General features: G+C 38.6%; 2 protein-coding genes across 6 annotated transcripts in view; one reads left to right on the plus strand and one right to left on the minus strand.

Moving 5' to 3' along the window:
• Window positions 1–16252, minus strand: part of tmem232 (transmembrane protein 232) — a 39547-nt gene extending 23295 nt beyond the window's left edge. For 2 of the 5 annotated variants that reach the window (XM_088629355.1, XM_088629352.1), the window contains exons 1-8: window positions 15888–16044; window positions 15490–15658; window positions 13892–14003; window positions 12952–13057; window positions 12535–12692; window positions 11834–11933; window positions 7925–8058; window positions 2231–2409 (exon numbers count right to left, since the gene is read on the minus strand). In XM_088629355.1, coding sequence (XP_088485481.1) covers window positions 2231–2409; window positions 7925–8058; window positions 11834–11933; window positions 12535–12692; window positions 12952–13057; window positions 13892–14003; window positions 15490–15626 — 926 coding nt within the window. In that variant the 5' untranslated portion in view covers window positions 15627–15658; window positions 15888–16044. Of the gene's footprint in view, window positions 1–2230; window positions 2410–7924; window positions 8059–11833; window positions 11934–12534; window positions 12693–12951; window positions 13058–13891; window positions 14010–15489; window positions 15659–15887; window positions 16045–16142 lie in introns of those variants that run through there. The other 3 variants (XM_088629353.1, XM_088629354.1, XM_088629356.1) reach the window with 3 other exon arrangements.
• A 47-nt stretch (window positions 16253–16299) lies between these two features.
• The window catches only part of slc25a46 (solute carrier family 25 member 46), a 38785-nt gene continuing 28464 nt past the window's right edge, over window positions 16300–26620 (plus strand). Inside the window, exon 1 of the mRNA XM_088629357.1 lies at window positions 16300–16720. Coding sequence (XP_088485483.1) covers window positions 16462–16720 — 259 coding nt within the window. The 5' untranslated portion in view covers window positions 16300–16461. The remainder of the gene's footprint in view (window positions 16721–26620) is intronic.

A 26620-nucleotide genomic window follows, 5' to 3' on the forward strand; every position in this document is an offset into this window, starting at 1 on the left:
GATTTCTTACAAGAAATGCAAACATCAGTTTGCCAGTTTATTCACACTGAAATTTACAATCTTATTAAGTCGTAACAATAAAAATATCAGGCACATAACAACATAAATTGATTTCAAGACAAAGCTGACAAATAGAGGGTAATGTTTTACTGTGATATAAACAAAGACTCATTTTATTTGAACACATAAATATATGTTTTACAAGAAGGATATGAAATGGTTTCATTCTTTAGGCACTTACTTTATATTTTTGTTCCATTCTTAAAACTAAAAGACCTATTGGGTCTTTTTGTAGATAAATCACCATATGGAGAGACAGTGAATTGCTCAGAGATACAGCATATTTACAAAGGTGTTTATCTATCTATAGCTATTTACTTTGTAAATGTCATAATTATTGCACACTTTACATTATAGCACTCTATGGAACTTTGAACAGGGCTATAAATGAAGGTAACTACAACAGTGACCTAATGCGTGCATGTCTTGTGCACACAATACACAGAGAATATAAAATTTTTGATATGATGTGGAAATGCCTTGAAATGCCTGGGACATTCATAAAAATAAAAAAGAATACATTTAAAAGCTTATCATTTGAATAACTTGCATATGTAAAGTCTCATACGTTTTAAACATATTATATTTAGGAACAAGTGATAGGTTTATTCCATGCTGAAAAGAGAAGAAAGGCTCCACAGCCAAAACGTTGTGTCTCCTTTCTTCTCTTTTCAGCATGGAATAAACCTATCACTTGTTCCTTTGCAGCCTACGCATGCTGACGCAGCTACCCACTTGAACATATTATATTTATATACTATACTTAAAACCTTATTGTTAGAATAACAAATGTTTGCAAATTGGTGGAGATCTGTTTATGATGGAACAAATAACAGTAATGCAAATTGAGTTAAATGTTTTGTATTTTGTAGGTAATCAATCAATACTATACATTCCATATCCTTGTCTTTAAAATAAATCATTTTACATGAATTCATGATTTTACCTCTACTGTCAATTTATGGCTTCTATTATATATACAAGGACAACAAAGTTAGTTTTGACAGTTTTCACAGTTTTATGACCAAGAGTAAAGTTTAATTTTAATAGATCATATTAAAGATAAAGACATAAAAATATATAGACCATTCATCAATATCAAGCTATTATGTACAAAAACTAGAGCAACGTTAATAACGTTTGGCTCCATGCCCACAGAAAAGGAACTAGACAGCGCAATTAATTCTTGAAGAGGTAATGAATATACAGAACATTTATCAGGAGTAGATCATTGTGCACCAAATATTAATGTTCAAAACCTGCTTTAATAGATAATACCTGAAGGTTCAAAACTTCTAAGTTGTTCTGATTGTGATCCAAAGTATTTATGGTTTAAATAATAATGTAATTCTGAGTATTTACAAGATACAGTATACTATGCCACTTATCCTGTGTATAAATATTATGTGCCTAGAATTGAAAAATAACTTCAGATACACCATAAATCTAACCAACAGGAAGATCCGAAATGATGAGTCTTAATCTTTGTAGTGAATAACTGATGGCTAGATATGGATAGAAAGAATAAAGGAAGACTGATACAATGAGGGAGTGGAATAATTCAAACATGATTACTATTGACAGAGCTCCTATTTTAACATGAATCTATAAGAAAATATGCAGATCTTAAAAATCTGAGTATTTGATCAAATTAAATAATTTCAAATAATCCATAGATATCTATAATAAACTGTACATTTGCTGTAAATAATTTGCTGTTAGGAATGAACGTGATAGGAAAAGATGAAGATAATATCATAATGAGTAAAGAGTACCTGTTGAAAATCACTCAGTGTTGAAGGCTGTCGTAACTAACAACTATACCCCCTGTGGCATAGTGGTACTCTGTGGTGTTCTCAGTCAGGATGCTGTGAGAATCAGTGCCAGAACTGAAGGATGATATAACAGGAAGGTTTTTATCCCTCCTTCATAGTGCAATTCTTACAAAACTAAGATAAGTTAATTGAGAACTGGTGGTCCCAAATAGGGGCAATTCTAACTAGAAAATTCTGTTGCCTCTAATTTTGTGAACTCAAAATTAAAACAGAAAAAAAAAGTGTAATCTCAAATATATTGCAACTATATTGCAAAATGTAATGCTTAGAATTGAACATACTTAAAAAGATCACTACCCATTCATTGTCTGTAGAAACAGTTATGTCTTGCATACCAGTTTTTCTGCTGAAGCTCCTCTTGCAGGAGGACTAGATGCTGCAAAACGTCTTTGAGCTGCTTTATATTGTTTTGCACACAATACCAGCTGACCAGGCAATGCCACAGCACTTGATTAACGCCATCATCTTTCTGGTCAACTTCACCAAGACATTGACTGGGAGAACCTGTAGAGGGCTAAATGGATTTACTCATTTAACACAAAATACCAATCATTTCATATAATGTCAAAGGGCAGGTTTGCAGTGTATTTTGGATAAAAAAAACATTTAATTAATATACACTTTATTACCAAAAGCACTGGAACAACAGATAAGAATAAAGACACTTTAGTCAATGTAGGCCCATTAAAGGTTTCTTTAGAACTGAAGGATACTCTAAGACCTTATCTTTCTACACAGCTAGGGGACCCTATACATTTCCTGCCAAAACACAGTATCAAAACTCACTATTTAAGCTCTTCCCAGATATATTCTGTGGGATTCACAACAGGACAGGAATCTGTTTAAATGATATAACATTTGGTACAGGCATTCATCTCTTGGTTGTTCCTTTTTATTCCTAATATATGTTTTGGCTTCACCATACAATGGTATACAATAGTATACAATTTATGCCCACTGTATGTACTGGTAGTATGATGAAATAGTATTGAGATATCCTTTTCTAAGTATTCATTCGCCTTGCTGTTTCCAAACAGCTGGAAACAGCCAAAAATAGTTGCTACAGTCCCTTTAATACTAAAGCATTGAGATAGGGTATAATGTTCTTTGAGATCTGTTCATCAACAAGGAAACAACAATGTTTACAAACAGAGAACTGTCATGGACATATTGTTAATGCTTGCTCCAGATAAATAAAAGAACAATAGAGTCCAAATAGTGTGCTGTGTAATACTGCTTTTGACAAAATTCCATAATTAATTTATTTCATTAAATGGACAGGCTTAATTAAACTAACATCAAGTTCTTGTGTAAAACAATCCTAGTTCTTACACTTAAAAAGTAAGCTGGAGCATTGGAAACTGTCTATAGCACTTTGAGGATTTATTTTTTAAAAGTTATATATTTTTAATTTAATTTTGTGACTCAATCTATCTTTCAAGGCACATTTTCATGATGAACTATTTCAATTATTAACAAACTATTTTCTGTGTTTCTACAGTACGTTCCAGTATTTTCAATATAAAAAATGTTTATAAAAGCATTTTACATTTAGTGGAGGACATTTAATGTTTTGTGTAATGAGTTTTTCACATTTCATGCTAATATTTGCACAGATATTGTCAAGCATTAGTTTAATAATTTGTAATTTTATTTGTAGTTTTTGGTGCTTTTAAATTTAACATATGAGATTGAGAAGAGGCCAAATAAATTAAAGAATTAAAAGATTATAGGGTGTATAGTCATTATGGATATTGTTTTTTTGTGAACTAATTTCTCAAAAACATAACCAAAATAACAATACATTTTAACACCTCCTGACCCCTCATTTACACCCTCTGAGTTCCCAAGAAAGAAAATCTACAATAAAAGCAAACAGATCCAATAAAAGTACCATTCAATAAAGGTTTAACTACTTAGGTATAAGTAACCTAAACCTCCAGTATTCCATCCCCAGCAACACAAATCCAAACCGTGAGGAGATCCATATTAAAATAACATCAAGATAGGCTAGGGTCCAGTGCTCGCAGGGACGCTAGCCTAGCCTAGACAAGTTTACCAACTCCCAAAGTACCAACTCCATTCTACTGCAATCAAACCAGGACAGGTCTGGTGCCTGCTGTTGTGAGAGCCAACTTTGAACTTTGACCAAAAGCATGAGCTGACCAAAGAATCCTCTTGCCAGGAACAGTGGAAAAAAAAGAAACCTGTCTAGAACACAATCACATCTGGACATTCTGAAAAGGTGTGTAAAAAGGTACGCTAGCAGCCATATCACCCTGCAACTCACAACTGGCAACCCACTGAAGCTAAGCAGGTGTGAGCCTGGTCAGTACCTGGATGAGAGACCTCCTGGGAAAAACTAAGGTTGCTGCTGGAAGAGGTGTTAGTGGGGCCAGCAGGGGGCGCTCACCCTGTGGTCCACGTGGGTCCTAATGCCCCAGTATAGTGATGGGGACACTATACTGTAAACAGGCGCCGTCCTTTGGAGGAGACGTAAAACCGAGGTCCTGACTCTCTGTGGTCATTAAAAATCCCAGGGCGTGAGATGCTGAGTGATGTGGCTGCTGGCCATATTAGATTAATCCCAAGCACACCTGTGAAAAAACATTCTGATTCAAATCTAAAATCTAAAATTCGGCAATCCATTTTAACATAACATCTACACAGTTCTTGAAGGATTAGTGTAAGCAAGCTATTCTGTTTAATTTAATCACATCTGACCTGTGTCTTAGGTCTGTTACACATGCAATGCTTGATATAACTGGTGAGGGTATCAATTTATTCCTTATGCAATCTACTCAGACACATCTTTCAATCTTTCAGTGCCTATGTGCCTTTGGAAATAAATAAATGCTCCATACTAAGATATAATTTGTTTTTATTAATATACTGCAAAACAAAGTAGGATTGATTTTACTTATACTGAGACAGTGTGGCATTAATTGAAACTTTCTGTACCCCAAAACATCAATTTTTCAGATAATTCCCTAAATCATTTTCTATTTTATATATTACTGAATGTGGAACTTTTCCCAGGAGGTCTCTCATCCAGTTACTGACCAGGCTCAAACCTGCTTAGCTTCAGTGGGTTGCCAGTTGTGAGTTGCAGAGTGATATGGCTGCTGGTAAATGAAAATGTACGTTAAAGCAAAAGTGCTTAAATATTAATCATGCAGGACTGATAATACTGTATGTAAAAAATAATAATGATAATAATAAACCAATACCTCCTCCCAAACAATTATCCTATATAAACCTAAAGGGCAACCCGGTGCATGCAGGTTCCTTCCTCACAGCTAAGTCAGTTTTGACCAATTTTCCTACAAACTAAATGATAAAAATAAACTATGACAAAAAAGTTTAAATAGATTTGATAACCATCCTTAAATATGTCTATTTTCTAAACACTTCTTTCATTTCAGGTCACAAGGGAGCTGGAGCCTATTCTGTCAAGCAAAAGGCTCATGGTAGAATATGCCCTCAAAGGAATGTGAGTCCAGCGCAAGGAAGACAGATACAAACACAGTCATCCACACACTCACACCAGGGCCAGTTTTCCCAATGGCCGATCAAACTACCGGTATGTTTTTGGACTGTGGGAGGAAACTGGAGCACCTGGAGAAAACCGATGTGAACACAGAACATACAAACTCCATGCAGGTAGCACCCCAGGTCCAAAACTAGACTCAGGGCCAAGCTCCACAAACCAGCAATGCTAACCATTGTCCCATCTAGAATTGACAGTTTTTAGAGTTATACTGAACAAGCATACAAAGTTCGGGTTCATTGCCATAGCTTGAACAGAAAAGCAAACCTGTTTCAGGGAAATAACAGCACTGAATAACAGTTTGGTTTAACTCTGTGAGAGATGGAAAAAACTGTTTCTACATATGTGAAATGCCAGGCATGAAGCCTTCTAAATTAAAATGGGACTAAATTACTCAACACTCTGAAATGGAAAGAATGGAAATAAAAGGATAAGATTTCTTGTCAGGATTAGAGTACCTTTGCCAAGAAAATACATTAAAGAACAGTGCAACAGCTTCAGAAAAAGATTTGAAAGCTTCAGATTTTATGCGACATCACTGCGAATTGCTAAAAAAGCCACACTTACCAGATGAGGATCTGGTATTATTTGCCTATACGTCATGTGGACATTATAGAACAGATAGTAGGAAGCTGCACAAAAAGATCAGTCTAACTATGAAAGTATTCAGTACAAAGATGTATTACCTCACAGAAGAGCTTTGCGAGATTCACATGTTTGTGTTGCAAGCTGAAGAAAGTAGACATTGCTTAATGTGTCTTGCTCCTGGCCTTTGTGCAGCACACGTAGCAAAGCAGGATCAATGAACATTTTTAATTTTGCAAACAGCTCAAGGAAAGAACAACCAGTAACCATTTTTTCAAGTTAAGGAAGTAATGAGGACTGCCATGATGACCCACTGCCTTTGGCATTGAAAGGTATTCGCACGTAAGCACGTGCAACAAAAACTACAGGAATGAGGTATTAAAGATTGCAAATCAGTAAACACAGTAAAGATCATGGCTGCGAGCTTACTTTTTTTTTCATTCTTTGAGTGAAGAAATGGGTGCTGAGTGCCAGCATTTGTTATTCCATGATGAAGCAGATCAATACCAATCAAAAAGTTTTAAGTCTGACAAATGTGTCTGTCGACCACTGTGTCAATGTGTCAAGTCAAAGCATTGAAATGCACTTTTTGATTAAATATTAATGCTTTCAAATAGCAAACTAAATAAGCCCCAAACTGATTGCATATACTTAATGTATAGTGTTTAGTTGGTTCCAATACTTGACATGTTTTCTGATTCTAATGTCTCAGTATATTTCGCTTACAAACATGTTTGATATGTGACATGGTTACTTCTATGGCATTTAATATTATGAGTTAAATTCCAAACTTTTAATTCCAAGTCCAAATTTCTAATGTTTCTGGAAGTTCACAAGAGGATATATTGACAATGGATGACAAAATATTGTTTGGATTTGCAGGTGAATCATGGTGTAGAAAGCTCAGAAACTCCTGACATAAGTGGTTCTAATGATGGGACCAATTAAAGCAGTTAAAGTGGGTGGCCATGATAAGTGCCCTTGGAAATTAAAAGCTATGAAACACAACTGATAACTGTTAATATCATTGCTAAAGGGCTGGCATATACAGTAATATTTCCTGATCCCAAATCCATTCCATCTAACACCAGCCATAGACATTCCCATTCATCAAGTCAAAAATGTTCTTAAAAATGCATCCACTTAAAGAACAGGACAAGGGAAGTAGCATCTATAGTATGATATGGAGCAGGCTGTGAACATGTCAGATTGTAGAATACTACTTTGACCACATAGACCCTACCCACCAACAACATGATAGCACCTTATATAGCTTGGTGTCAGAACAAATAAAAAAAACAGGACAATACCTTTCTCTTTTCAATAAATGGGTATAATGGTAATATTAACATCCCTCTGAAACGAACGTCTTTTAATATTAATATTATTACAAGCAGAACTGGACCGAATTAGGGTAAATAAAATGTCTGAAGGAATAGATAGATAGATAATACTTTATTAATCCCGTAGGTGCCATCAATGCCACATTTACACTTTGTCTAGTCCTCAACTTCCTCCTATGCTGAGATGGAGAACACAGGCACCTCCAACAGAGCTCCCTCTGCTGGAAAAAGACTAGGCAAACAAAGAGATCAGAGACGTCTTGTACTCTTCCCCTGATCAAATTGTATAATTTAGAGGGAAACACACAATGTGAGTTACCTGCATGGCATCTGTAAGTAGTTCCACCTGTATTAATCTGGACCTATTCGTGTTTCCCTTGTGCTGATCTAACGACCAGAATATCTGTAAACAATGTATTAATGCAGATCCTCAAAGCTAGTAAGTGGCTAGCTCAATTTATTGCAACCTACCATGTCTAAGGTTCCCTGAAAGAAGATTACAGTTCAAAAATAGTTTTGTTAAAATTAACATAAAGAAATTGCACACCTACCTGTACTGAATCAATTGAATGCTTCTTCATGAAAATATCACATTCACACATAATTTCTCCCGTCTGTAATATGAAGTGAACAGCAAAGAGAACATTTGGAAAAGGTTTATAGCAGGGCTCACATTGGGTAAGAGCTAAAAAGAGAAAGGAAGCAAAGTGTTCAGAAACAGTTATCTGTAATGTATTTCTGATTTTCACTCAAAGGCTTTTTCCTTACCCCATTGTTTAATTTCACTAAATTTAATTGTGAGTGGTTGTTGTCATTGTTCAATTTTAAGACATTACTTGGTGAAATTTAATAACCTTTGCAATATGAGCTCTAAATTATCTCTTTATTGTTAGTAAAATGTTTGTATTTCTCCTTCAATAATATCTGGAGACAGGCAAACAAAACCCAGCATTCCCCTAGATTTTAGTTTCACTGGAAATAATAAAGATGTTTTTTATGACTTAAAAATGAATTAGAGCAAAGCAAACAGACACCACTGTTGGCGATCAATTAGCTTTTATCACACATCTATGCAATTATTTATACTGTATGTCTAAGCAAAAACTGGCTCCAAAGTTAATAAGAAGCAAGAAACATAATTGTGCAAGTATTTACTAAAGTTACTGTATTCTACTGAAGTGCTCTTCAATGATTCACCTCAGCCTGAAAGAAACATTTTATCACATCATGTGGAGTGTTATGAAATTGGAAAGCACTAATGACAGGCCACCTACAGAGAAAGTCATTAACTTCTGTGCTCTGATACACTGAACAAGAAAATTATGTGTATATGATATCCAATGACAGCAGGTAAGCGTAGCTTATATCTGCATTTCATATCTGCTTGATTCTTTCTTTATTATTGCATCAAGTCCACCTTGCTTAGAAATAAGAGGAAAAAAATAAAATGATTCTAATTAAGATGCATGTAAACGTTTACCCAATTTATACATTTTACAGAAAAAGCCTTGTGGGATTTTGTGTCCCAGTGCATTTAAGACCTTTTACAACCCAATTGCTTCAAAGGTCTGAGGTAAAAATAAGTTAGAGTCTGTTAAAAGGAATGCAGTATTTTTAAACTTTTCTATGCATGCAATGCTTGCAATGCAATGCAAATGGAAAGAAATTATGAAATGCCACCTATGGAGAAAATAACAAATATTCCTGGTGAAATCAATTATTTCTCTTTAGTTTGGAAACAAAAGGAAGCAATGACCTCTTGTGGTCAAAACTTGCAGTTCAGCCCTGAGAACTTAAAAAACATTCAAAAGCATTATGAACTACAGTTAATTTTCCATGACATTGTTAAAATATTTGTGGATATATCTACAGTCAGTAATTAAGTTATTCGGAAAAACACATGAACTTTAAAGAAAACAAATATAGTATGCTGTATTATTGACTTTTTATATCTCAATATAATATATATATAATTATACGGTTATCATGTGTAAGAATTGCATTACTTTATTTTTAATTTTACATAGGATATCTACAAATTACAACCACATATCATCTGGCAGACACGCAATTTAACAGGTCATCCAATACAGAACCATAAGTGTGATTTTAGCTAATAATGTGCCTTCCTATAGACGAATCATACTGTTTCCCTTCAATACAAAAAAAAAAAACAGCCCTTGAAAAGTATGGGATGAAACACATTAAGGTTTCTGGTGATTATTTTTTCAAATCTGCCAGCCTAGACAGTGGATGCAATATCTCTTAACCCCACACTGCCCTTAAGAGTCATAGCAGTGCTGCTCCAGCATTTTTCCACATTACTTAAGCTTGCACCTACTGTATGATCAGTGCTCTACTGCCCACTATATCTATGCACCATAGTGTTTCAATCTGTTACTTGTGACATCAATGCCTTCTTGAGATATTTTGTGCCTCGTTGAGATACTTGCCACCCAGTTGCCAGACCTTGGCATATTTGTTACATGCTCAGTGCTTCGGCAAACATAGGTATTTCTTGTACTACAGAAAGTTCCTTAGTATCTACAGTAGAACCACTGTACACTCTCTCTGTTTGCCCCAAGTGAGACAGTACATTGTCTGTGATTCAGCACCCCTATGCATCTCATGCTACAACTCTAACTTGGTGCCTGGACACACTCCCCATGCCTCTCCACAGCAGCTCCTCATGGAGGTCAACACACTAAATTATCATCAATTCCCAACAGACACAACAAAGTAGTGACTGACCCTCCATGGATGACTCAGAGCTCACCAAAGATTGCCTTGTAGCCAGAGACTCCAACTGTGATGCAGTAACCAGATCCCCTGGTGGGAAAAGAGCTACTTAAGACTTGTACCTGGTCTGTTCCTACTTTGATACCCTGTCTTCTTTCTAGGGGCCTCAGAAGTTTTCTGGGTTCATGGAATGCAAAAGAGAAAGACCTCTGGTGCTGGACTACCATGGTTCCTCCTGAACTACACAAAGGTTTCTGCCCTGTCCAGCACGTATGGTAACGGAGACTAAATTCCTAAAAATGATCTATCACTTGTCCAACCCTATACAGCAGTGCCTTGTAATGGATGCTGACTTCTGTAAGACCTACCAAGCTGGTGTTCAAGCTGCTGAGAAGCTGAGAAGTGGAGAGATGTCATCCTAGCTCTTAACACTTGCATGACTCCACCTGAACTGCCTGGATGACAAGCTGGTATATGCTCAGTCCTTAACTCTGAACAGTACACATTTCTTGTAACTGATCACATCAAGCAGCTTGGTTTCATTAAAAAGTGTCTAGCATTTTCCATTAAAATGTTGTGAGATGAGACTGAGAACAGAGTGAAAAAGAAGAATGTGGAAACAAATACACTCTGACAATAGGACACATTGAGACCAAACTGATTAAAACAGATAACAATGCACTCATGACACTTTGTAACAAACAGCACAGAGAGTAGGTGTGAAGAACTGGGACAGAACATTTCCAGAAATCATCAATCACTTCCTTCCATTATCATTTATTACTAGCAGGGGCTATAGCAACATAGGGCATGGGACAGGACTTTACCCAGGACAAGACACCAGTCCATTATAGTCACAGATTAACTGATAGAACTTAATATGCTGCACATAGAATTTCTAAACCTTGTCAATGGGCTGAGAAGTTCAGAATTACATTCAATTTTTGCCCTTGGATTGGAGATGTATAAGATGTGAAAACAGTTAAATGCTTAATTCTGTCACTGTATTAGCATGACTGTCAAAATCTGAGAGGAATGAAACCCTAGGACACCCTCCTCCACTTTTCGAGACTTTTCAATATGTGTGGAACAACTGTTTAAGATCTAAAAATACAATGGTGAGCAACTAGGATGACAAATAACTTGCCATGAGGTGGATGACAAAGTGTTACGACACGTACTCATGATCGTTTCACCTGAACCCAGACATCCAACCTCAAAATCAACAGACTGCCCAACACATATTATGGAAGTAGATTCAATAGGATATTTCTGCTTTTCTTTGCCAAATCAAGACTGAAATCCAATCAAGCATCTCGGGAGTGACATCGATCGTCAGATTCCTGCTTTTCAAACCAGAACAGCGCTTGAGCGAGAACTCATGTAGACATTTTGTATGCAGTACTGAAATTGTGACTTCTTCAACTGACCTCATCTCACCAAGAGGACCTCAAACACAAAGGCTGACATTTCATTGGAAATGTAATATTAATTACATTTTTTCTCAATAACAGAAGTATAGTATAACATTACAGAATAATGCATTATGAATGAAAAATAAAATGTCAAAATTAATCCAGGTTATGGGTATGTTTTCTATTTCTGAGAGTACTTATCAGTTTGTCAACAATTAAGGCAAAAATAAATTACTTGGAAATGAAATACATTTTTAATACATTCACAAATTATATATACATATCGTATATGTAAAAAAATCCTACCTTTTAAGAAATTAAGAAGGCGGAATTTATTTTCTGTATATCCATTCAAACAATTTGATTTATGTAACAGAAATAGTCTCAAAAAGATAAGATGTCCAAGCTTTAAGAAAGAAAGAATATAAAAGAAAAAATAAGAAAATAATATCCATCACCTATTATCCAAATAATAAATAATATGATTTAATAGTAATGTGCACTGACATACACCACTGTGTTCGTACCTCACGTAGTTATGTAAATCATATATAGCACTATGTAGCATTTAGGATACACACTATAGGCAAGAATGATTCTGTACAAGCAAAATAGCCAGTACTGATTTATTCACCATCCTGGTGTGCAAATCTTAATCTTCTTAAAAGTAATATTTGAAGCTTTAAAAATTGATAATATTGGTGGTTGTGTTTTGCTTTTTATTGTCAGTGCAGATATCTTAAGACCTAATTAATTATAGAATTATGATACTGTATTATATTATGTACAGAATAGTATAATATTCACGTAGACATTATATTTTAAAATAATCATGTTTACTCTGATCCCACTTATATCCAATTAGAGGTATAATTAAATAATTATAAAGAATGTATAAAAATAGACTGATCTCAAATTGCTTTTTCCTGTTTCAGCCCCCTCCTCCCTTCCCTTAATTTCTATTGCTGAAGAGACCATCAACAGCGACTGCAGGTTCCTCAAGTTACCTTTAACATCTTGACTTCAGAGCTGTACAGAAAGGGCTTCTGCACTGTGTCGGTGCAGAGCCAGTAGAGAACAGACTCTGCAAGGTAGAAAAGAACTGGCACGTGCTCATCATGCACAGGAGCTTGATCCAATGAAATCAAAAGAACATCCAAAGATTCTTTGACAAAATAGAAAAAAAATAGCAATCAGGTTGGTATTTCGGCAATAAAGACAATAACCCAACGTTAGTTGTCACTGTGGAGCCCTGTCAGGCAGGAGTGACAAGAGAGCATGTACTGTGTGGGAGCTCAAACAACAAGCTGAGCTGATTAATATTTAGTGATTAAAAATTGGGGGAGTATAGAACAGAAAATGACTGTTACTTCTAAATTTAAAATAGTAACATTTAAAGAATTTCGCACATTTTAACCACTTACCATCTTGAATTTGACCTCGGCACAGAGCAAGTAACAAAAGCTCTGTCCAGGCAAGTGGGAAGTCAACATGGTCTCCATGGCCTTGAGAATTCAATCCAGCTCTACGCTTTTGTAGGCATAAACAGAATAACGTTATGTCTATTTTTTGCTACATTCAAGGAAGAGGTGTTTGCTACTGTCTTTGCTAAATAACTTTGTGTTGAAGAAAACCAATAAATACATGTTGAGTTAAGTCACAGAACTGGGACAACAGGTGAAATATTCATATGAGTTTTGAGCGGTGAGATAAGGAATAAGTCCAACAAGTGGGACAAATCCCAGCAAAAAAAGTTCAAATTGTTCTCTCCTATTTTAAATTTCCATTAATAATCTTTTAACTGTGAAATCCAACTGGACAAGACAGAGCTAAATTTTGGAGAAAACTTAATTTTCTTTTAGCCTTAAAACATTACGTTTCAAGAAGCTGACACTCATAAGACTACAAAATAGCGGGGAAATAAAATCAAAAGTTATCCTAAAAAACACTGAAACAAGCATCTCTGCCCAGTCGCTGAGTAAATCTTAGTCAAGGCATCTCCAACCTTGGCTCTGGAGAAATAAGCAAGTAATCTGTTTAATTAATGGAACTCTGTTCCTTGACAATTGAAGGGTATTCGGATTTGTGCAAAAAATGATTGTTTTATAACTTAATTTAACAAACCACCTAACTGACCTACCACCTAATTGTTTAACTGCCTTAAAATTCAGAATGAATGTAAGTCTTCAATAATTATAATTTTAATGGTTACCTTAAAAAAAAACCTACAGGACTAGGACTCTCCAGAACCAGTGTTAACCCTTCTCTTAGTCATATTTTATAGCTACAAAGTCTACAACAAATACACACAGAAATAAATATAACAAATTGATACAAATCAGGCGAGAAGGGAATGTACTGTACCATGCATCGTCTAAGTATTTTTCTTGCTTGATCCACAGAGTGTTCCTGTTCCTCAGGTTCCTGCACACTGTTGTATTTCTTGATGAATTCCTCAGTTATTTCAAAGGGGTTTCTAAACACAGAAGACCCCCCCCAAAACAATGATGCCCACAGCCTAGATAAGCGATGCATAAGAAATATATGCATAATTCCAAAATAAAAAATGGCACACGCTTCTAGTGCCCAAGGCATACTGTATGTAAACAAGCAGCAGTAGCAGTCAGAGAGCATGTGAGTAGAGAGACCCCTGGTGGGCTGAAGGAGTACTGCTGAAAGGGTGGTCTCCTCCTGCATAAGGAACATCTCTCTCTCCGTGGAGTCATTACTCCTGGTAAGAGCGATTAACAAGTGTGAGCTTCCTAATACTGGCACTCTGGCTGTTGCAGTGGTAGTGGTAGATGATTTGTGTTTGTGTTGCCATTTTTGTTAAGGACAAGACAACACGACTGATACCTTGGCTTGGTTAAAGAAACAGCTGGATAAGACTTTGGATCAAACCTGCTACTAGAAAAAAAAATGTGCTGGATGGGCTAAAGGGCCTCCTTTACAACCTGTCTTACATTGATCTTTATCACTAAAGTATCGATTATTAATATAAATTATTGATCTTTACCATTTATGATACTATTGTGGTACTGATGCCTTTATTTTATTCAACTCAATGTCCTTAAGCACTTTAGTCCTGAGAACTCATCAGAATTCTGTTGGATTGCAGTATAGTCAACTGTGATGACTGTATTGTATATATGTATTACGGTATATATTCATAGCACACACATATCTGTCATTTTGATGACTGTTCAAATGGGGAGATGCGTCAACGTGCATTAGCTGCAAAAGAACATGTAAAGGTTAATTTTCACGTTGAAAAGTAGAAATGACTTTTCAGCTACAGTATTGAGCCTTCTTCTGGTGTACAGGAGAGAGAGTAGAGTTGCAGGAGAAGGTGAGAATGGGCACATGGCAGGTGAATAGGAATATCCAAACAAAGAGAGATCAGGGGAGAGGTGTGAAAAACTGAAAACCTGTATATGAATGGAGAAGACTTTTTAATAAAGTAGTCCGTAATTGAGAACAAAGGTGTGATGTCAAGTTAAGGATAATCTTTACCCCTGTTGCTTTTCTGGAATAGGAGTCCTAAAATGAACTCCTGTGTGGTGACATTTTGGTTGGCAGAGGTTTAATGTGAAAATGCTTAGAGAGATCTTTGCTCTTCAATGTTCTCACATGCTCTTACTCTTACAACACTGTTGTAAATGGCAGAGTATTTTTTGCAAAAAATGCAGCAGATGAGATCACTCTGTATCTAACTTGTTCTCTGGTGATTTTGATACTACTGTATCAAAATATTTGCAAGTTGTGATACTACAGTATCTACATATTTGCAAGTTTTATATGACAAAATTTAGGTTACATTTTTAAAGCAGTCTTTGTCACAGGAAAAGGTTCCTAGTGTGGATGGTAGCTGTTGGTGGTTAAAAGAACTGTGGACAAGAAGGATGTGACTTTGTAGACAAAACAGAATAATAAGAACATTTTTAATTTAAATGCTTCCTTACCTGCTAGGGCTAATCTTAGCATTTTGAGATGCTTCAAGTTCTTGAGCCTTTTTAAGCAATCTTCTTTGTAGATCTTCTTGATGGGTTTGGGATATAATCCCAAAGTTGTGAACTACTGGAATTTTGATGATGGGCATCTTCTTTTGCTAGTAGGTTAGATGTTTTATTTCTAAAAGAAGAAACATTGTGTTTACACAAATCATTAAAGTACTAATTAATCTGAGTTTTCAGGAGGTAATGTTTCTGTATAATATTCTTCTAGACAGCTATGTGCTGCGTACCCTACCCATCTTTTTAGATAAACCAAAAACCTTATTTTGAATGAATTTCAGTTTTTGGTTTGCCTTCTCAAGGAGAACGTTTTTATTTTTTAAATGCATCCGAAATTACACTCTTACCTATTTTGTTTTCTGACCAAAGCTTTCTAATGAAAAACATTGAGTGCTATAGGGGAAAAAACTCATTTTAATTGTGAAAATGAAGCGTCTTTAGAATTTCTTTCACAAGATCCGATACTTCGAGCAGAAATCGTTTGTTTTGGTGTTGCTATGACTGCAGAGAAAATATTCAATCTAAAACACAAGTCATTACAACGCGGTAGTTTCTTTATCTTTAATCGTCAGAACATTTCATATAAATAGTTTCCAACTTACACAGTGGTGGAAGTTATTTCTTACCCGAAAGGCTGTCGATTAAAATAAATGCATAGCAGTCGTTTTCAGGTATGAAGTTAGTACTACGATTCCCAGAGCCCTTTGCTTTAGAGAGAGGGGAGGAGTAAAGGAAGTACTTCCGGTTTTAGGGACGGTTCGACAGTGCTGTTTCCTTGTTTTGCTGGAAGAGTTTGCACGCTTTTTGCTGTATGTGTAATTTTGTCAACATATTTACAATAGTTTGAGATTAGTGAATAAATCCTTCCACTCTAGAGCTACTGTTCTGCTTTACCCCTGACAATCTTCGTTTGTGTACTCCATGACTTCACGCCGGCCCGAGAGCTTTGATGGCTTAGGTTATAGAGGTAGGGAGGATCCTGTTCATGGAGGGGGATACACGGGAAGGTCATTTAATAACTCATCTAGCGCAGATATGCAGCACTGGGTAACGACACCACCCGATATTCCTGGGAGCCGAAACCTGCACTGGGGAGAACGAACCCCACAATATGAATCAGCTGCATCCACAGTCCCCGGTTCCGAAGAGACTCAGCAGATTTCTACTGGACCATCTGGTGGTAAGGAGACAACAGTGCAGCAAATGTCAAGTGCATCTGATCATTATGACCGTTTAGAAGCAGTTTAACGTCCGCAGCAATATTTAATCCTTTCATTTAAAACTGTTCTTTTAAATACATGCATTTTTTTCCGTAACAAATTCAAAATACTTTAAAGGAATAATTTAAAGGAATTTAATTTAATTGCTGACTTTATTAAGGCAGCTTTGGGTAGGCCCAGTTTTGCCAAGGGAGCAAAAGACAACGTTGAACTAATTGGCTTAAAGTTAGATTTTAAATAAGAGGCAAGACACTGCATGGTCCAAGTTAACGTAATTGGAGGTTTTCAGCATTTGGTGAATAACGAAAGCGTCAAGGGTTTGTCGTAGTATAGGAGCGGGAATAAACTAGCAAACCCTTAGGGATAATTAAGGGGCGTTTCTTTTATGGACGGGGTAAAAATCGAAGCAGGTCGGAAACGCAGTTTAAACAATATATTTGATTTTGTTAAGAGCTGGGAATTTAAAGGTATTCGTGCGGATCACTGTAGGTCTGTCTGCGAACGTGGTATTGACCCAGTCTGTCTGTAGAACAGTAACGCTGATCAAGACCCGCAACTAATGGTTCCGAAAATGCAAACACTGCGGAATCGATTGAGTTAGTCTTTAAATGTACGTTTCGGGATTAAAACTGTTTTATCACTAAACAAAGAGTTCTACAAGTACCAAATGAGAAGATAATTGCACATACAATACAACTAAGGAGGACAGTATGCAGTTCATATTGTATAACAAATTTAAACAACAACAATAATAAATTAATTCTCAATAAATCCACCGATACTGCCATCCACTGCGATTTCCAGGACCAGCAGTACCTAGATCTGCCCGGGACACTCGGCTCCAAAGTTGTTTAGGGAGAAAAGTGAATAAAAAATAAATGCTGAGTGAGAAAATCGATATTGTTGAGAAATCTCAGAAATCCATTTTAAGGATGCTGAGTCAGAAAAGCCTATCCCATCGCTTTATGCACATTTGTGCATATCTTTACACTTTTTATTGTTGATTTTAACCGCTTTTAAGAATGATGAATTGTCATTGAAATAATGTTGCAGTGACGAAAAACAGTTAATCAGTTGCATTAGTTATACAATATAATTATGTGCGGCTGATTATTTTTCTGTTTTTGATACTAAGTGTAGCACTGCAACTTTGCACATCAAGGGCATTGGGCCTAAATTCACGTGTTTGTCTGTCTGCCCAGCGACGGACTGGCGTTCAGTAAAGGGTGTACCCTGCCTTGCACCTGTTGTTTGGCAGGATAGGCTTCAGCTCTCTGAGGACCCTGAGTTGGAAGAAGTGGTTAAAAATGAATGAATAGATGGATACACTAAAAGGGGACTCTAATATCAATGCCTAATACATCACCAACAGTATTTTGGTCATTTGTGTAGGTCACTAGGAGCACAAGTCAGCCCTAGAAAGCACAGGTGATAACTTATGCCTCTAAGTATGGTTACAAATGAGAGGTTACAAAACTGCTGAAAATCAGGATTTGACCGAGCAGTTAAGTCAATAAGTGAAATAATTAGTCATAACCCCCAACTTGTAAGTGATTTCTAGCAATATACCTGAGTGGCTGGTATAATTAGAGGCACAGCTTTGGTGAGAGGAGTAATAATCCAGGCACACTTGGTTAAACAAAAAATAATTACAATGACAAAACACAAACTACACTACACACAACAAAACATACAACACACGAGTTACTCTATGTACAGTATTCTCTATATACAGTATACACACACCTGAAGAAGGCTCCACGGCTGAAACGTGTTTTCTTTCTTTTTTTTCAGCATGGAATAAACTTGTTCCTTTGCAGCCTATGCATGCTGATGCAGCTACCCACCTGAACTACTATGTACAGTATTTACAAACAAGGTGTTTCAGAGGCCTAACATTGTGGTCACCCAGAAAACCCCAGACTGCTGCTAAGCATTAAACTCTTAATGCCTACAGAGGCCACATAAGAGATGAGCTGCCTTCTAACGAAATACAATGCAACCTGCAGTTAAACCTCTCTCTGCACCCCGGCTGCCACAAAATAAATGGGAGCCTATATCCCTATCCATAAAAATGAACCCTACGCAGAAAAGACATTTCTAACTGAGGTATGTTTCACTCAGGAAACACAAGTTCCCTAAAAACACACAACAGCGATCTCTCTCTAACAAGGTGCACATATTTACCTCCAGTCAGGTTTAATTTGGATGATCATGAAGTAGGGCTCTCGCCTGGTGCAAGCTTCAAGTCCCATCTCCTCCGGACATCTGTCTTTGCTCTCCTTCTTCCCTGTTTCCTCTTCTTGTGCTCTTATTGTGATCTTATAGTGTGTCTATATTGCTTCTTGACAATCATCACTCCACAACTTACCTAGGTATACGAAGTTAAATTTTACAATTGTTTCTGCTGAAGAGACCTCCCAGACCTCAGCAAACATCCTCTCTGCTCTGAACTTAGAAGTGTGACACTGCCAAGTGTCACAAACTTTATCTTAAATATAAGACGTACTTCTCAGTCCCCTAAAGCTGTAACAGTATCATAATTATTACAAAATCTTTAAGGCCTCTTGCACAGGTTACTCAATAGGAATAAAGATCAAGCTGAAGTGTAATTCTCTTCCCCTGCTGTAAATAAGAACTCAGCTGTAAATGTCCCTCATGGATATGGGAGAGGTTAAATACAGCATTATATTATGTAGTTCAGGTGGGTAGCTGCGTCAGCATGCATAGGCTGCAAAGGAACATGTAATAGGTTTATTCCATGCTGAAAAGAGACCTGAAGAAGGCTCCATGGCCAAAACGTTGTGTTTTCTTTCTTCTCTTTTCAGCATGGAATAAACCTATTGCTTGTTCCTTTGCATTATATTATGTTTCATATTCCCCTTTGTTCTGCAGTCTTTTTATGACATTTGTCTACATTTTGACAGGACTGAACTTACCCTGACTAATTCTGTAGCAATCGTCTGCTGTACTAGAATGGTACCAGTTGTACTACACAGAATATGTGTGAAGCAACGCATTTATAGAAATCATACTAAACTGCAAAATTGAGTGGTGGGTGAATGATCCTCTCAAGACAGGTTAACCATTGTAGTCATCTGCAGCTTTTTAAATGTTTGCACCTATAATAGCAATTAGTTGAGAGGCCGTTTATGAAATCAAGGCATGCAGTCATCTTTCGCTTCACAAAATAAGCATTAGAATCCAGAGACAGCTGTCTGTGTTTGTAGGGATTACTCAGCTATCCTTGCTCAGTCACCATGTTAACCAGTCAGTTGTCATCCAAGAGAAATTTCATATCTTTGGCGATGATGAAACTTTTCCTTATATGAGCACTCTTCATGCATGAAGAGCCACCTGTTCCCATAGATTCCCATAGAACATGTATTGCTTTTCTTTTGGTTTTAGGGGATCTTAAAAACTCCAGTGAACACGGATTAAGCTCACCCATTGCAAAAGTAGGGGAAACACAATAATTTATCTAAATGCTGGACATTATTGTAGCAGTTTTGTTTTTTATTTTTTTATTTTTGGAATGCAGTGCAGAATTTTGTGTATTTATGTGTTAGGCAAAACAGGTATTTTGTTACTGTAATTGTTTTACAGCTTTATCAAATAATCTGTTGTAAAACCAGAACTAAATTTTATATTCTTATTCAATAAACATGTGACACTAAAACATGGGGAACCTAAATAATCTTGTTTCTCATTATGTAGAACAAATTAACTCTGTAAAAAACCTTAGGCTGAGAATCTGTTTTTTATTTGAACTCCACACCACCCACCTCTGTAGAAAAGGCTTGAGATTACAATGCTAGGCTCTTAAATTTCCAAAAACATAACTTTGAGATCCATTCCTAAGAATAGAAATGATAGAAAATGCTTAACTTCTTAACCGCCGGACGTTTGCAAGACAGAAAATGATTATCTTTGTGTCTGTGTAGAAAGTTGTTAATTACATGTTTCTTCTATGCAATCTATGAGAGAGAGAAAATAATTCTGCATATTAATTCTTTTATCTTTCTAGCCCAGAAGGGAAGTGTGACATAAATTACATTGCAGCTCTTCAGTTGGTTTCAATGTTGACCCTACTCTCCTTTAGGATTCAGTGGTTTGTTATTTTTTGTCCATTCTTTGTTTTAATCCCACTTATCAAAAACAGTTTTAAGACCCTGACAATTGATTTTAACTTGTAAAATCTTTAGTTTAAGTATCAATGTCATGAAACTAAGTTTTGTAGCTTTGAAATATAAACAGATTTAACCTAAAATGTATTTCCCAAGTTTTATTTAATGTAATTCTTGCCTGACTTCATTGGTTATACATGTAACATTGTAGGTAAACTTATCAAAAAATGAACTTTTCTGTCTTCTAGTACTGCATCCTCATTCATATTGTTCCAGCCACTGAGAATGCACACCAGATAATACACACCGCGCCACGGGGTACTGCTCGCTTTTAAAAATATTCAGTTGTCGGACTGCACTACTTTGTAAAACCACCGATGGAGCACTGAAAACTTAACGTGGCACGTGGAAGCATTTGGGTGTGTTGTAACAGAAGAAACAAGGTTCTTGATCCCGAGATGAAGTGAAACAGATGAGTTTATTGCATGCAAGGAACAATAAAGCCGAAGTCTTGTTTCTCGCAAGAAACAACAAAACCGAAGTATTGTTCCCCGTATTGTTACAAACTTTTGGGTTATATACAGTTTTCTTCTCCGTTTCTGACGTCACTCGGTCTGATGGTAAAGAGGGGGGTTCATGGTATTTGGCCAGTTTATGATGTTCTGGGCAAATGGTCAGTTTAACATTACACCCAGGGGGGTTCCTAGCTGGCATCTGCACTCCTTATCAGTTAACCCCCTTTCCTGCCATAAACCCCTGCTTGTGACTTGGAAGTCTAAACCCCCTACAGAAAAGATTAAATACAAACCCCCGTCTTCACATCTTTCTTCATTCCCCCCTTATAAAATATGGCATACGTCAGTGTAGCCTATTTTTATACATACAATGTCAGGGCAGATCTTTCCTTTCTTGGCGAACAGGTATGTATTGCCATGACATTGTTCGTTCCACGGTTATGGCAAGATGTGATACATGTTTTTGTGCACGTGATGATTACAATTACACATATAAACAATACTATTCCTACAAATAAACACTGTAAAAAAGTTCCGCCCCAGGCCCCAAACACAGACTTTACCCAAGATCCAATTCCCCAATTTTCAGTATAATAGTCCTGATATTTCTGTCCCTCATTGTAAATGTGTTGGGCCAGATCTGAGATGTGCTCAGAATTATCAGGGATATATGTGCAGCATTCAGTGCCAATTACTGCACAAGTTCCTCCTTGGGCCGCCAGTACATAATCTAAAGCTAGTCGGTTCTGCATGGCCACTGTTCTGAGGGCTACCATCTCATCATTAACAGCCTTCAGACTAGATGAGGTAGAATTTGCTAATTCTTCTAAAGTCGAAGCCATTTGAATTAACTCTCGACTCAGAAAGTTCATGCCGGCTTGTGGAAATATTATACCTAAATAATATTCCCAATCAGCCAATTTTCTTTGTGGTCTGTGGTTAGGTCCGAAGGGGGTGTGGGTTTGAACACGGATATGAGGAACCACATATCCTAAATAACATGAGCCAGACCACTGGGCTGGCAACCATGGGTAGGCTCGTTTTCCACAAATGAAATATGTTCCGTTTGGCGCTCCCCATGCCTCTGAAAATAAGAAACTTATACCGAATTGTGGGGTGTGCCGATCCCATCCTGGAATTTGGAAGGTAGAGGTGGATATATTTGCAGCGATGGTAAGGTTGCAACGACTCCATCCAACCAAGTGCAGACCATTAGTGTGCTGAAAGCATATGTTTCCCTCACGTTCCTTATTTAGAGTCAGGTATGGTGGTGTATGGCTTCTGTTATATTTAGGAGCGTAAGAGCCTGTGAAACTCGTGGGCTCTAAGCCTCGCTCCTGTAGATACTGTAATGTTGTGCAGGTTAAAGTCGTGTTATGGCAACCCCCATAGTTTGTCATATTAAAATCTCCTAAATTATCCCTCCAAATGATCATGCCTATGACTTCCTCGAGACGCCAAGGAATGGCCCCCATAGGAAGTCCTCCCTGTACATATTTGGGTAATGCGGCACACACCCAGCAGGCACTTTGGTTGGTTTTCTTAGCTGTCAGATAGGAGAGGCCTAAAAAGGAATTAATTCCATGTTCTCCTTTGTGGGAGAGATGATCATTAATCCCTGCGGAACATAGTTCTACAGCAACAATTATCATTATTGACAGAAATGTTTTCATTCTGGGTCCGGGGATGAGGCTCGTCGGCAGTGTGACGCGTGGATCCAGCGATCTTTTCCTTCCACTCGAACCGCAGACTCGGTTGTCAACAGGATCTGGTAGGGTCCGTCCCACCTGGGCTGGAGAACCTGTGAAGGAAATTTCCTGATCCACACCCACTCTCCTGGGATGAGGTCGTGCCCTCCTTCAGGTGGTGGTCCCCACGCCTCCAGGACCTGCTCACGGGCTCCTTGGGTGGCCTCTGTCAGCAACTTGCAATACTGTAACAGAGAATCAGTTAGTATACTCAAGCCTACTCTGTCATGTCCTGGAGAGTCACTCAGTCTCATGGGACGCCCCGTGATCACCTCAAACGGGCTCAGCCCCACTATTCGATTTGTCCCAGCCCGGATGCTGCACAGTACGGCGGGCAATGCATCCACCCAGGGGATCCCTCCCAAGTGGTACTTTGTCAATTTAGCTTTCAAAGTCCGGTTCACCCGTTCCACCATGCCGGAGGACTGCGGGTGATGAGGGCAATGCAAGTCCCATTTGATCCCTAGTAGGTCTGCCACCACCTGACACACTTTTCCAGTAAAATGTGTGCCCTGGTCTGAGTCTATGCGACACGGGAGTCCCCATCGGGGAATTACTTCTGTCACGAGATATTTGGCAGTTGTCTGCGCAGTCTCTCGTTTGACAGGGACAGCCTCCACCCATCTAGAAAACTGGTCCACCATCACTAGGAGGCCTGTTTTCCCTTTACAGGGTGGCAGTGAACAATAGTCTATTTGCCAGTGTCTAAAGGGCCCCTCGGGTGCAGGACGTCGAAGATTAGGAGCCCGAACCGGCGGTGCTCCAGAGGCTTTTTGGCACTCTCCACAGCGTTGTACCACATCAGCTGCGAAGGGTGTGAAGCCTGTGCCCACCCAGCTCTGAGCAAAGCGTCGAGTCATTTGGCTAACGCCTGGGTGCCCTGTGGAGTGTATTTGTTGTGCCAGGTAGGGCATTAGTTGCTTGGGACAGGCGGGTCTGCCCGTACGCTGGCACCTCCAGGTCCCATCCTTCTGCAGCCCCACATTGCGTTCCATCCAGGTCCATTTCTCAATCCTTGGAGCCTGGGCCTGGAGCTCGCTGAGCTGTTCCGTCCGGAGTGCCTGTATGTTCACTGTGCAAACTGAAATAATCTGAAGAGGTTTTTCTATAGCCCACTCCTCCCATTGCCCCAGGGCAGCTTGACGTGCTGTCCAGTCTGCTAGCTTATTGCCCCTGGCCTCGGGAGTGTCCTCTCTGCTGTGGCCCTTACATTTGACTACAGCTACCTGCTTTGGGAGTTGGAGAGCCGCAAGCAGCTCAGACACCAGATCTGCATTCTTTACCGGAGTGCCAGCAGAGGTTAAAAAATCCCTATTACTCCATAACCTTCCAAAATCATGGCATACTCCAAATGCGTATCGTGAGTCTGTGTATATTGTGGTGGTCTTGCCTTTTGCTAATTTACAGGCTTCCACCAAAGCTTTCAGTTCAGCTCGCTGTGCTGACGTGGGTACCTCAAATCTTCCCCCACATTGGATATCATGTTCTGTAGTCACAGCCCAACCCGCTTTCCTCTCCCCACTAGAATTTATGAATGAAGTTCCATCAGTGAAAAGGATGAGGTCTTCATTCCTTAATGGTTGCTCGGCTATTTTGATGCCCTCATCTTCTCCCATTGCCCAAACATCACAGCTGTGTTCTAACATGTAGGCTTCTGATGGGTCAGGTAACAATGTGGCTGGATTAAGAGCTCCTTCACGTTCAATGGTAATATTTGGAGCCTCTAACAAGACCTGCCACTTGCTCCATCGTATCGCATTAACCTGACTGACCCGATTCAGGGACATGAGGGTGTGTACCGCATGTGGGCATCGAACAATCAGTTGTTGATCTAGCACTATGTTATTGACTGCCTGTACTGCTAGACAGACGGCCTGAACGGCTCGTAGACATGGTCCCCAGCCCCTGGCTACCTCGTCCAAGGATCCAGAGTAATACCCTACCGGGCGGTACCTACCCCCATGTTCCTGTGTTAGTACAGCTGTCCAAAATCCATTCTTTTCACTTACGTAGAGGTAGAATGGTTGGTCTGTCTGAGGAAACCCCAATGCAGGAGCCTGTAACAGAGCTTGTTTTAAATCATTAAAAGCATGTTCAGCTTCAGGACTCCAAGCAATAGGATCAAGGGACCTCCCTCCCCCCTTTAATAGGTCTGTAAGTGGTTTGGCCCTTTCAGAAAAAGCATCAACCCAATTTCTATTGAAATTGCACAGACCCAGAAATGATCGGAGCTCTCTCACCGTATTGGGACTAGGGTGTGTTCGGATTGCCTGGGCCCGATCTTCTGTCAATTCCCTTTTTCCCTGACTAATCTTTTGTCCCAAGTAAATTACGGTGTCTAGGCATAACTGTGCTTTGCTATAACTAGCCTTGTGTCCTTTTTTAACCAAATGGTCGAGAATAATTTGGAGGTCCTTCTTGTGGGTTTCCTCGTCAGGAGACGCGATTAAAATATCATCCACATATTGGATAACGACGGAGGACACTTGAGGCAGCTCCCGGAGATGCCTCCGAAGTGCCATGTGATACACGGTGGGGCTGTTATGAAACCCCTGTGGTAACCTGGTCCAAGTATATTGTTCTCCATCTACAACAAAGGCGAACCAATCTTGTACCTCTGGGTGTAGAGGAACAGACCAGAACCCATTAGCCATGTCAATTACTGAAAACACCTGGTGCTCAGGGGTCAGTAGTTGAAAAATAGCAGAGGGGTCTGCTACTAAGGGGGTGAGACGGTTGATGTGTTGATTAGCTTTTGAGTAATCAACTGTGAATCGCCATGCTCCGCTGGCTTTCTTTACGGGCCATATTGGACTGTTGCTTGTACTATGTGTTTTTCGTACAATGCCTTGAGTCAATAGTTTTTGTATTACTGGTCGAACCCCTTCCTCCGCCTCTTTGTTGATTTTATATGGCTTTGTGTATGGCGGGGATTTCCCAGTAAATGTGGCGGGTTCCATATCCAGAAGCCCGCATTCGTCCTTATCCATAGTCCAAATTGGATGCCCTTTTAGTTCGTCTTTTTGGAGGGACCAGATGTTTACCTCCACCCTCTCCTCATGTACGGTTAATGTAACCCCTTGTAGGTATTTCAGAGCATCCCATCCCAACAGATCTGGGGTAGATCCTACCCACATGACAGCATTAAATGTTACCTCCCCATCTCCTAGTCTAATCTTGAGTTCTTGAGTTTCTCTGAGTGTTATTCTATTACCCCCTACACCAGTGGCCTCCAGCTCCTTCCCTGTGAACATGACACCACACCGTTTGGCTGACTGTTCAGATAAACACGATAATTGAGCCCCAGTGTCCCATAAAAGTGACATTTGAATCCCATTAATCGTGCATTGTAATTTGAGCTCTTTTTCACTCAGTTCCTGAGATAGGCGTAGGGAGGCCACTAGGGGGAGTCCTAGTTTAAAAGCTCCCTGATAGCGCGTTTGTCTGCTTCGCTCAGATCCTGTAATTGT

The sequence above is a fragment of the Lepisosteus platostomus genome, chromosome 4 (genome assembly GCF_059453375.1).
Source record: "Lepisosteus platostomus isolate fLepPlt1 chromosome 4, fLepPlt1.hap1, whole genome shotgun sequence".
In the NCBI taxonomy this organism is placed as follows: domain Eukaryota; kingdom Metazoa; phylum Chordata; class Actinopteri; order Semionotiformes; family Lepisosteidae; genus Lepisosteus; species Lepisosteus platostomus.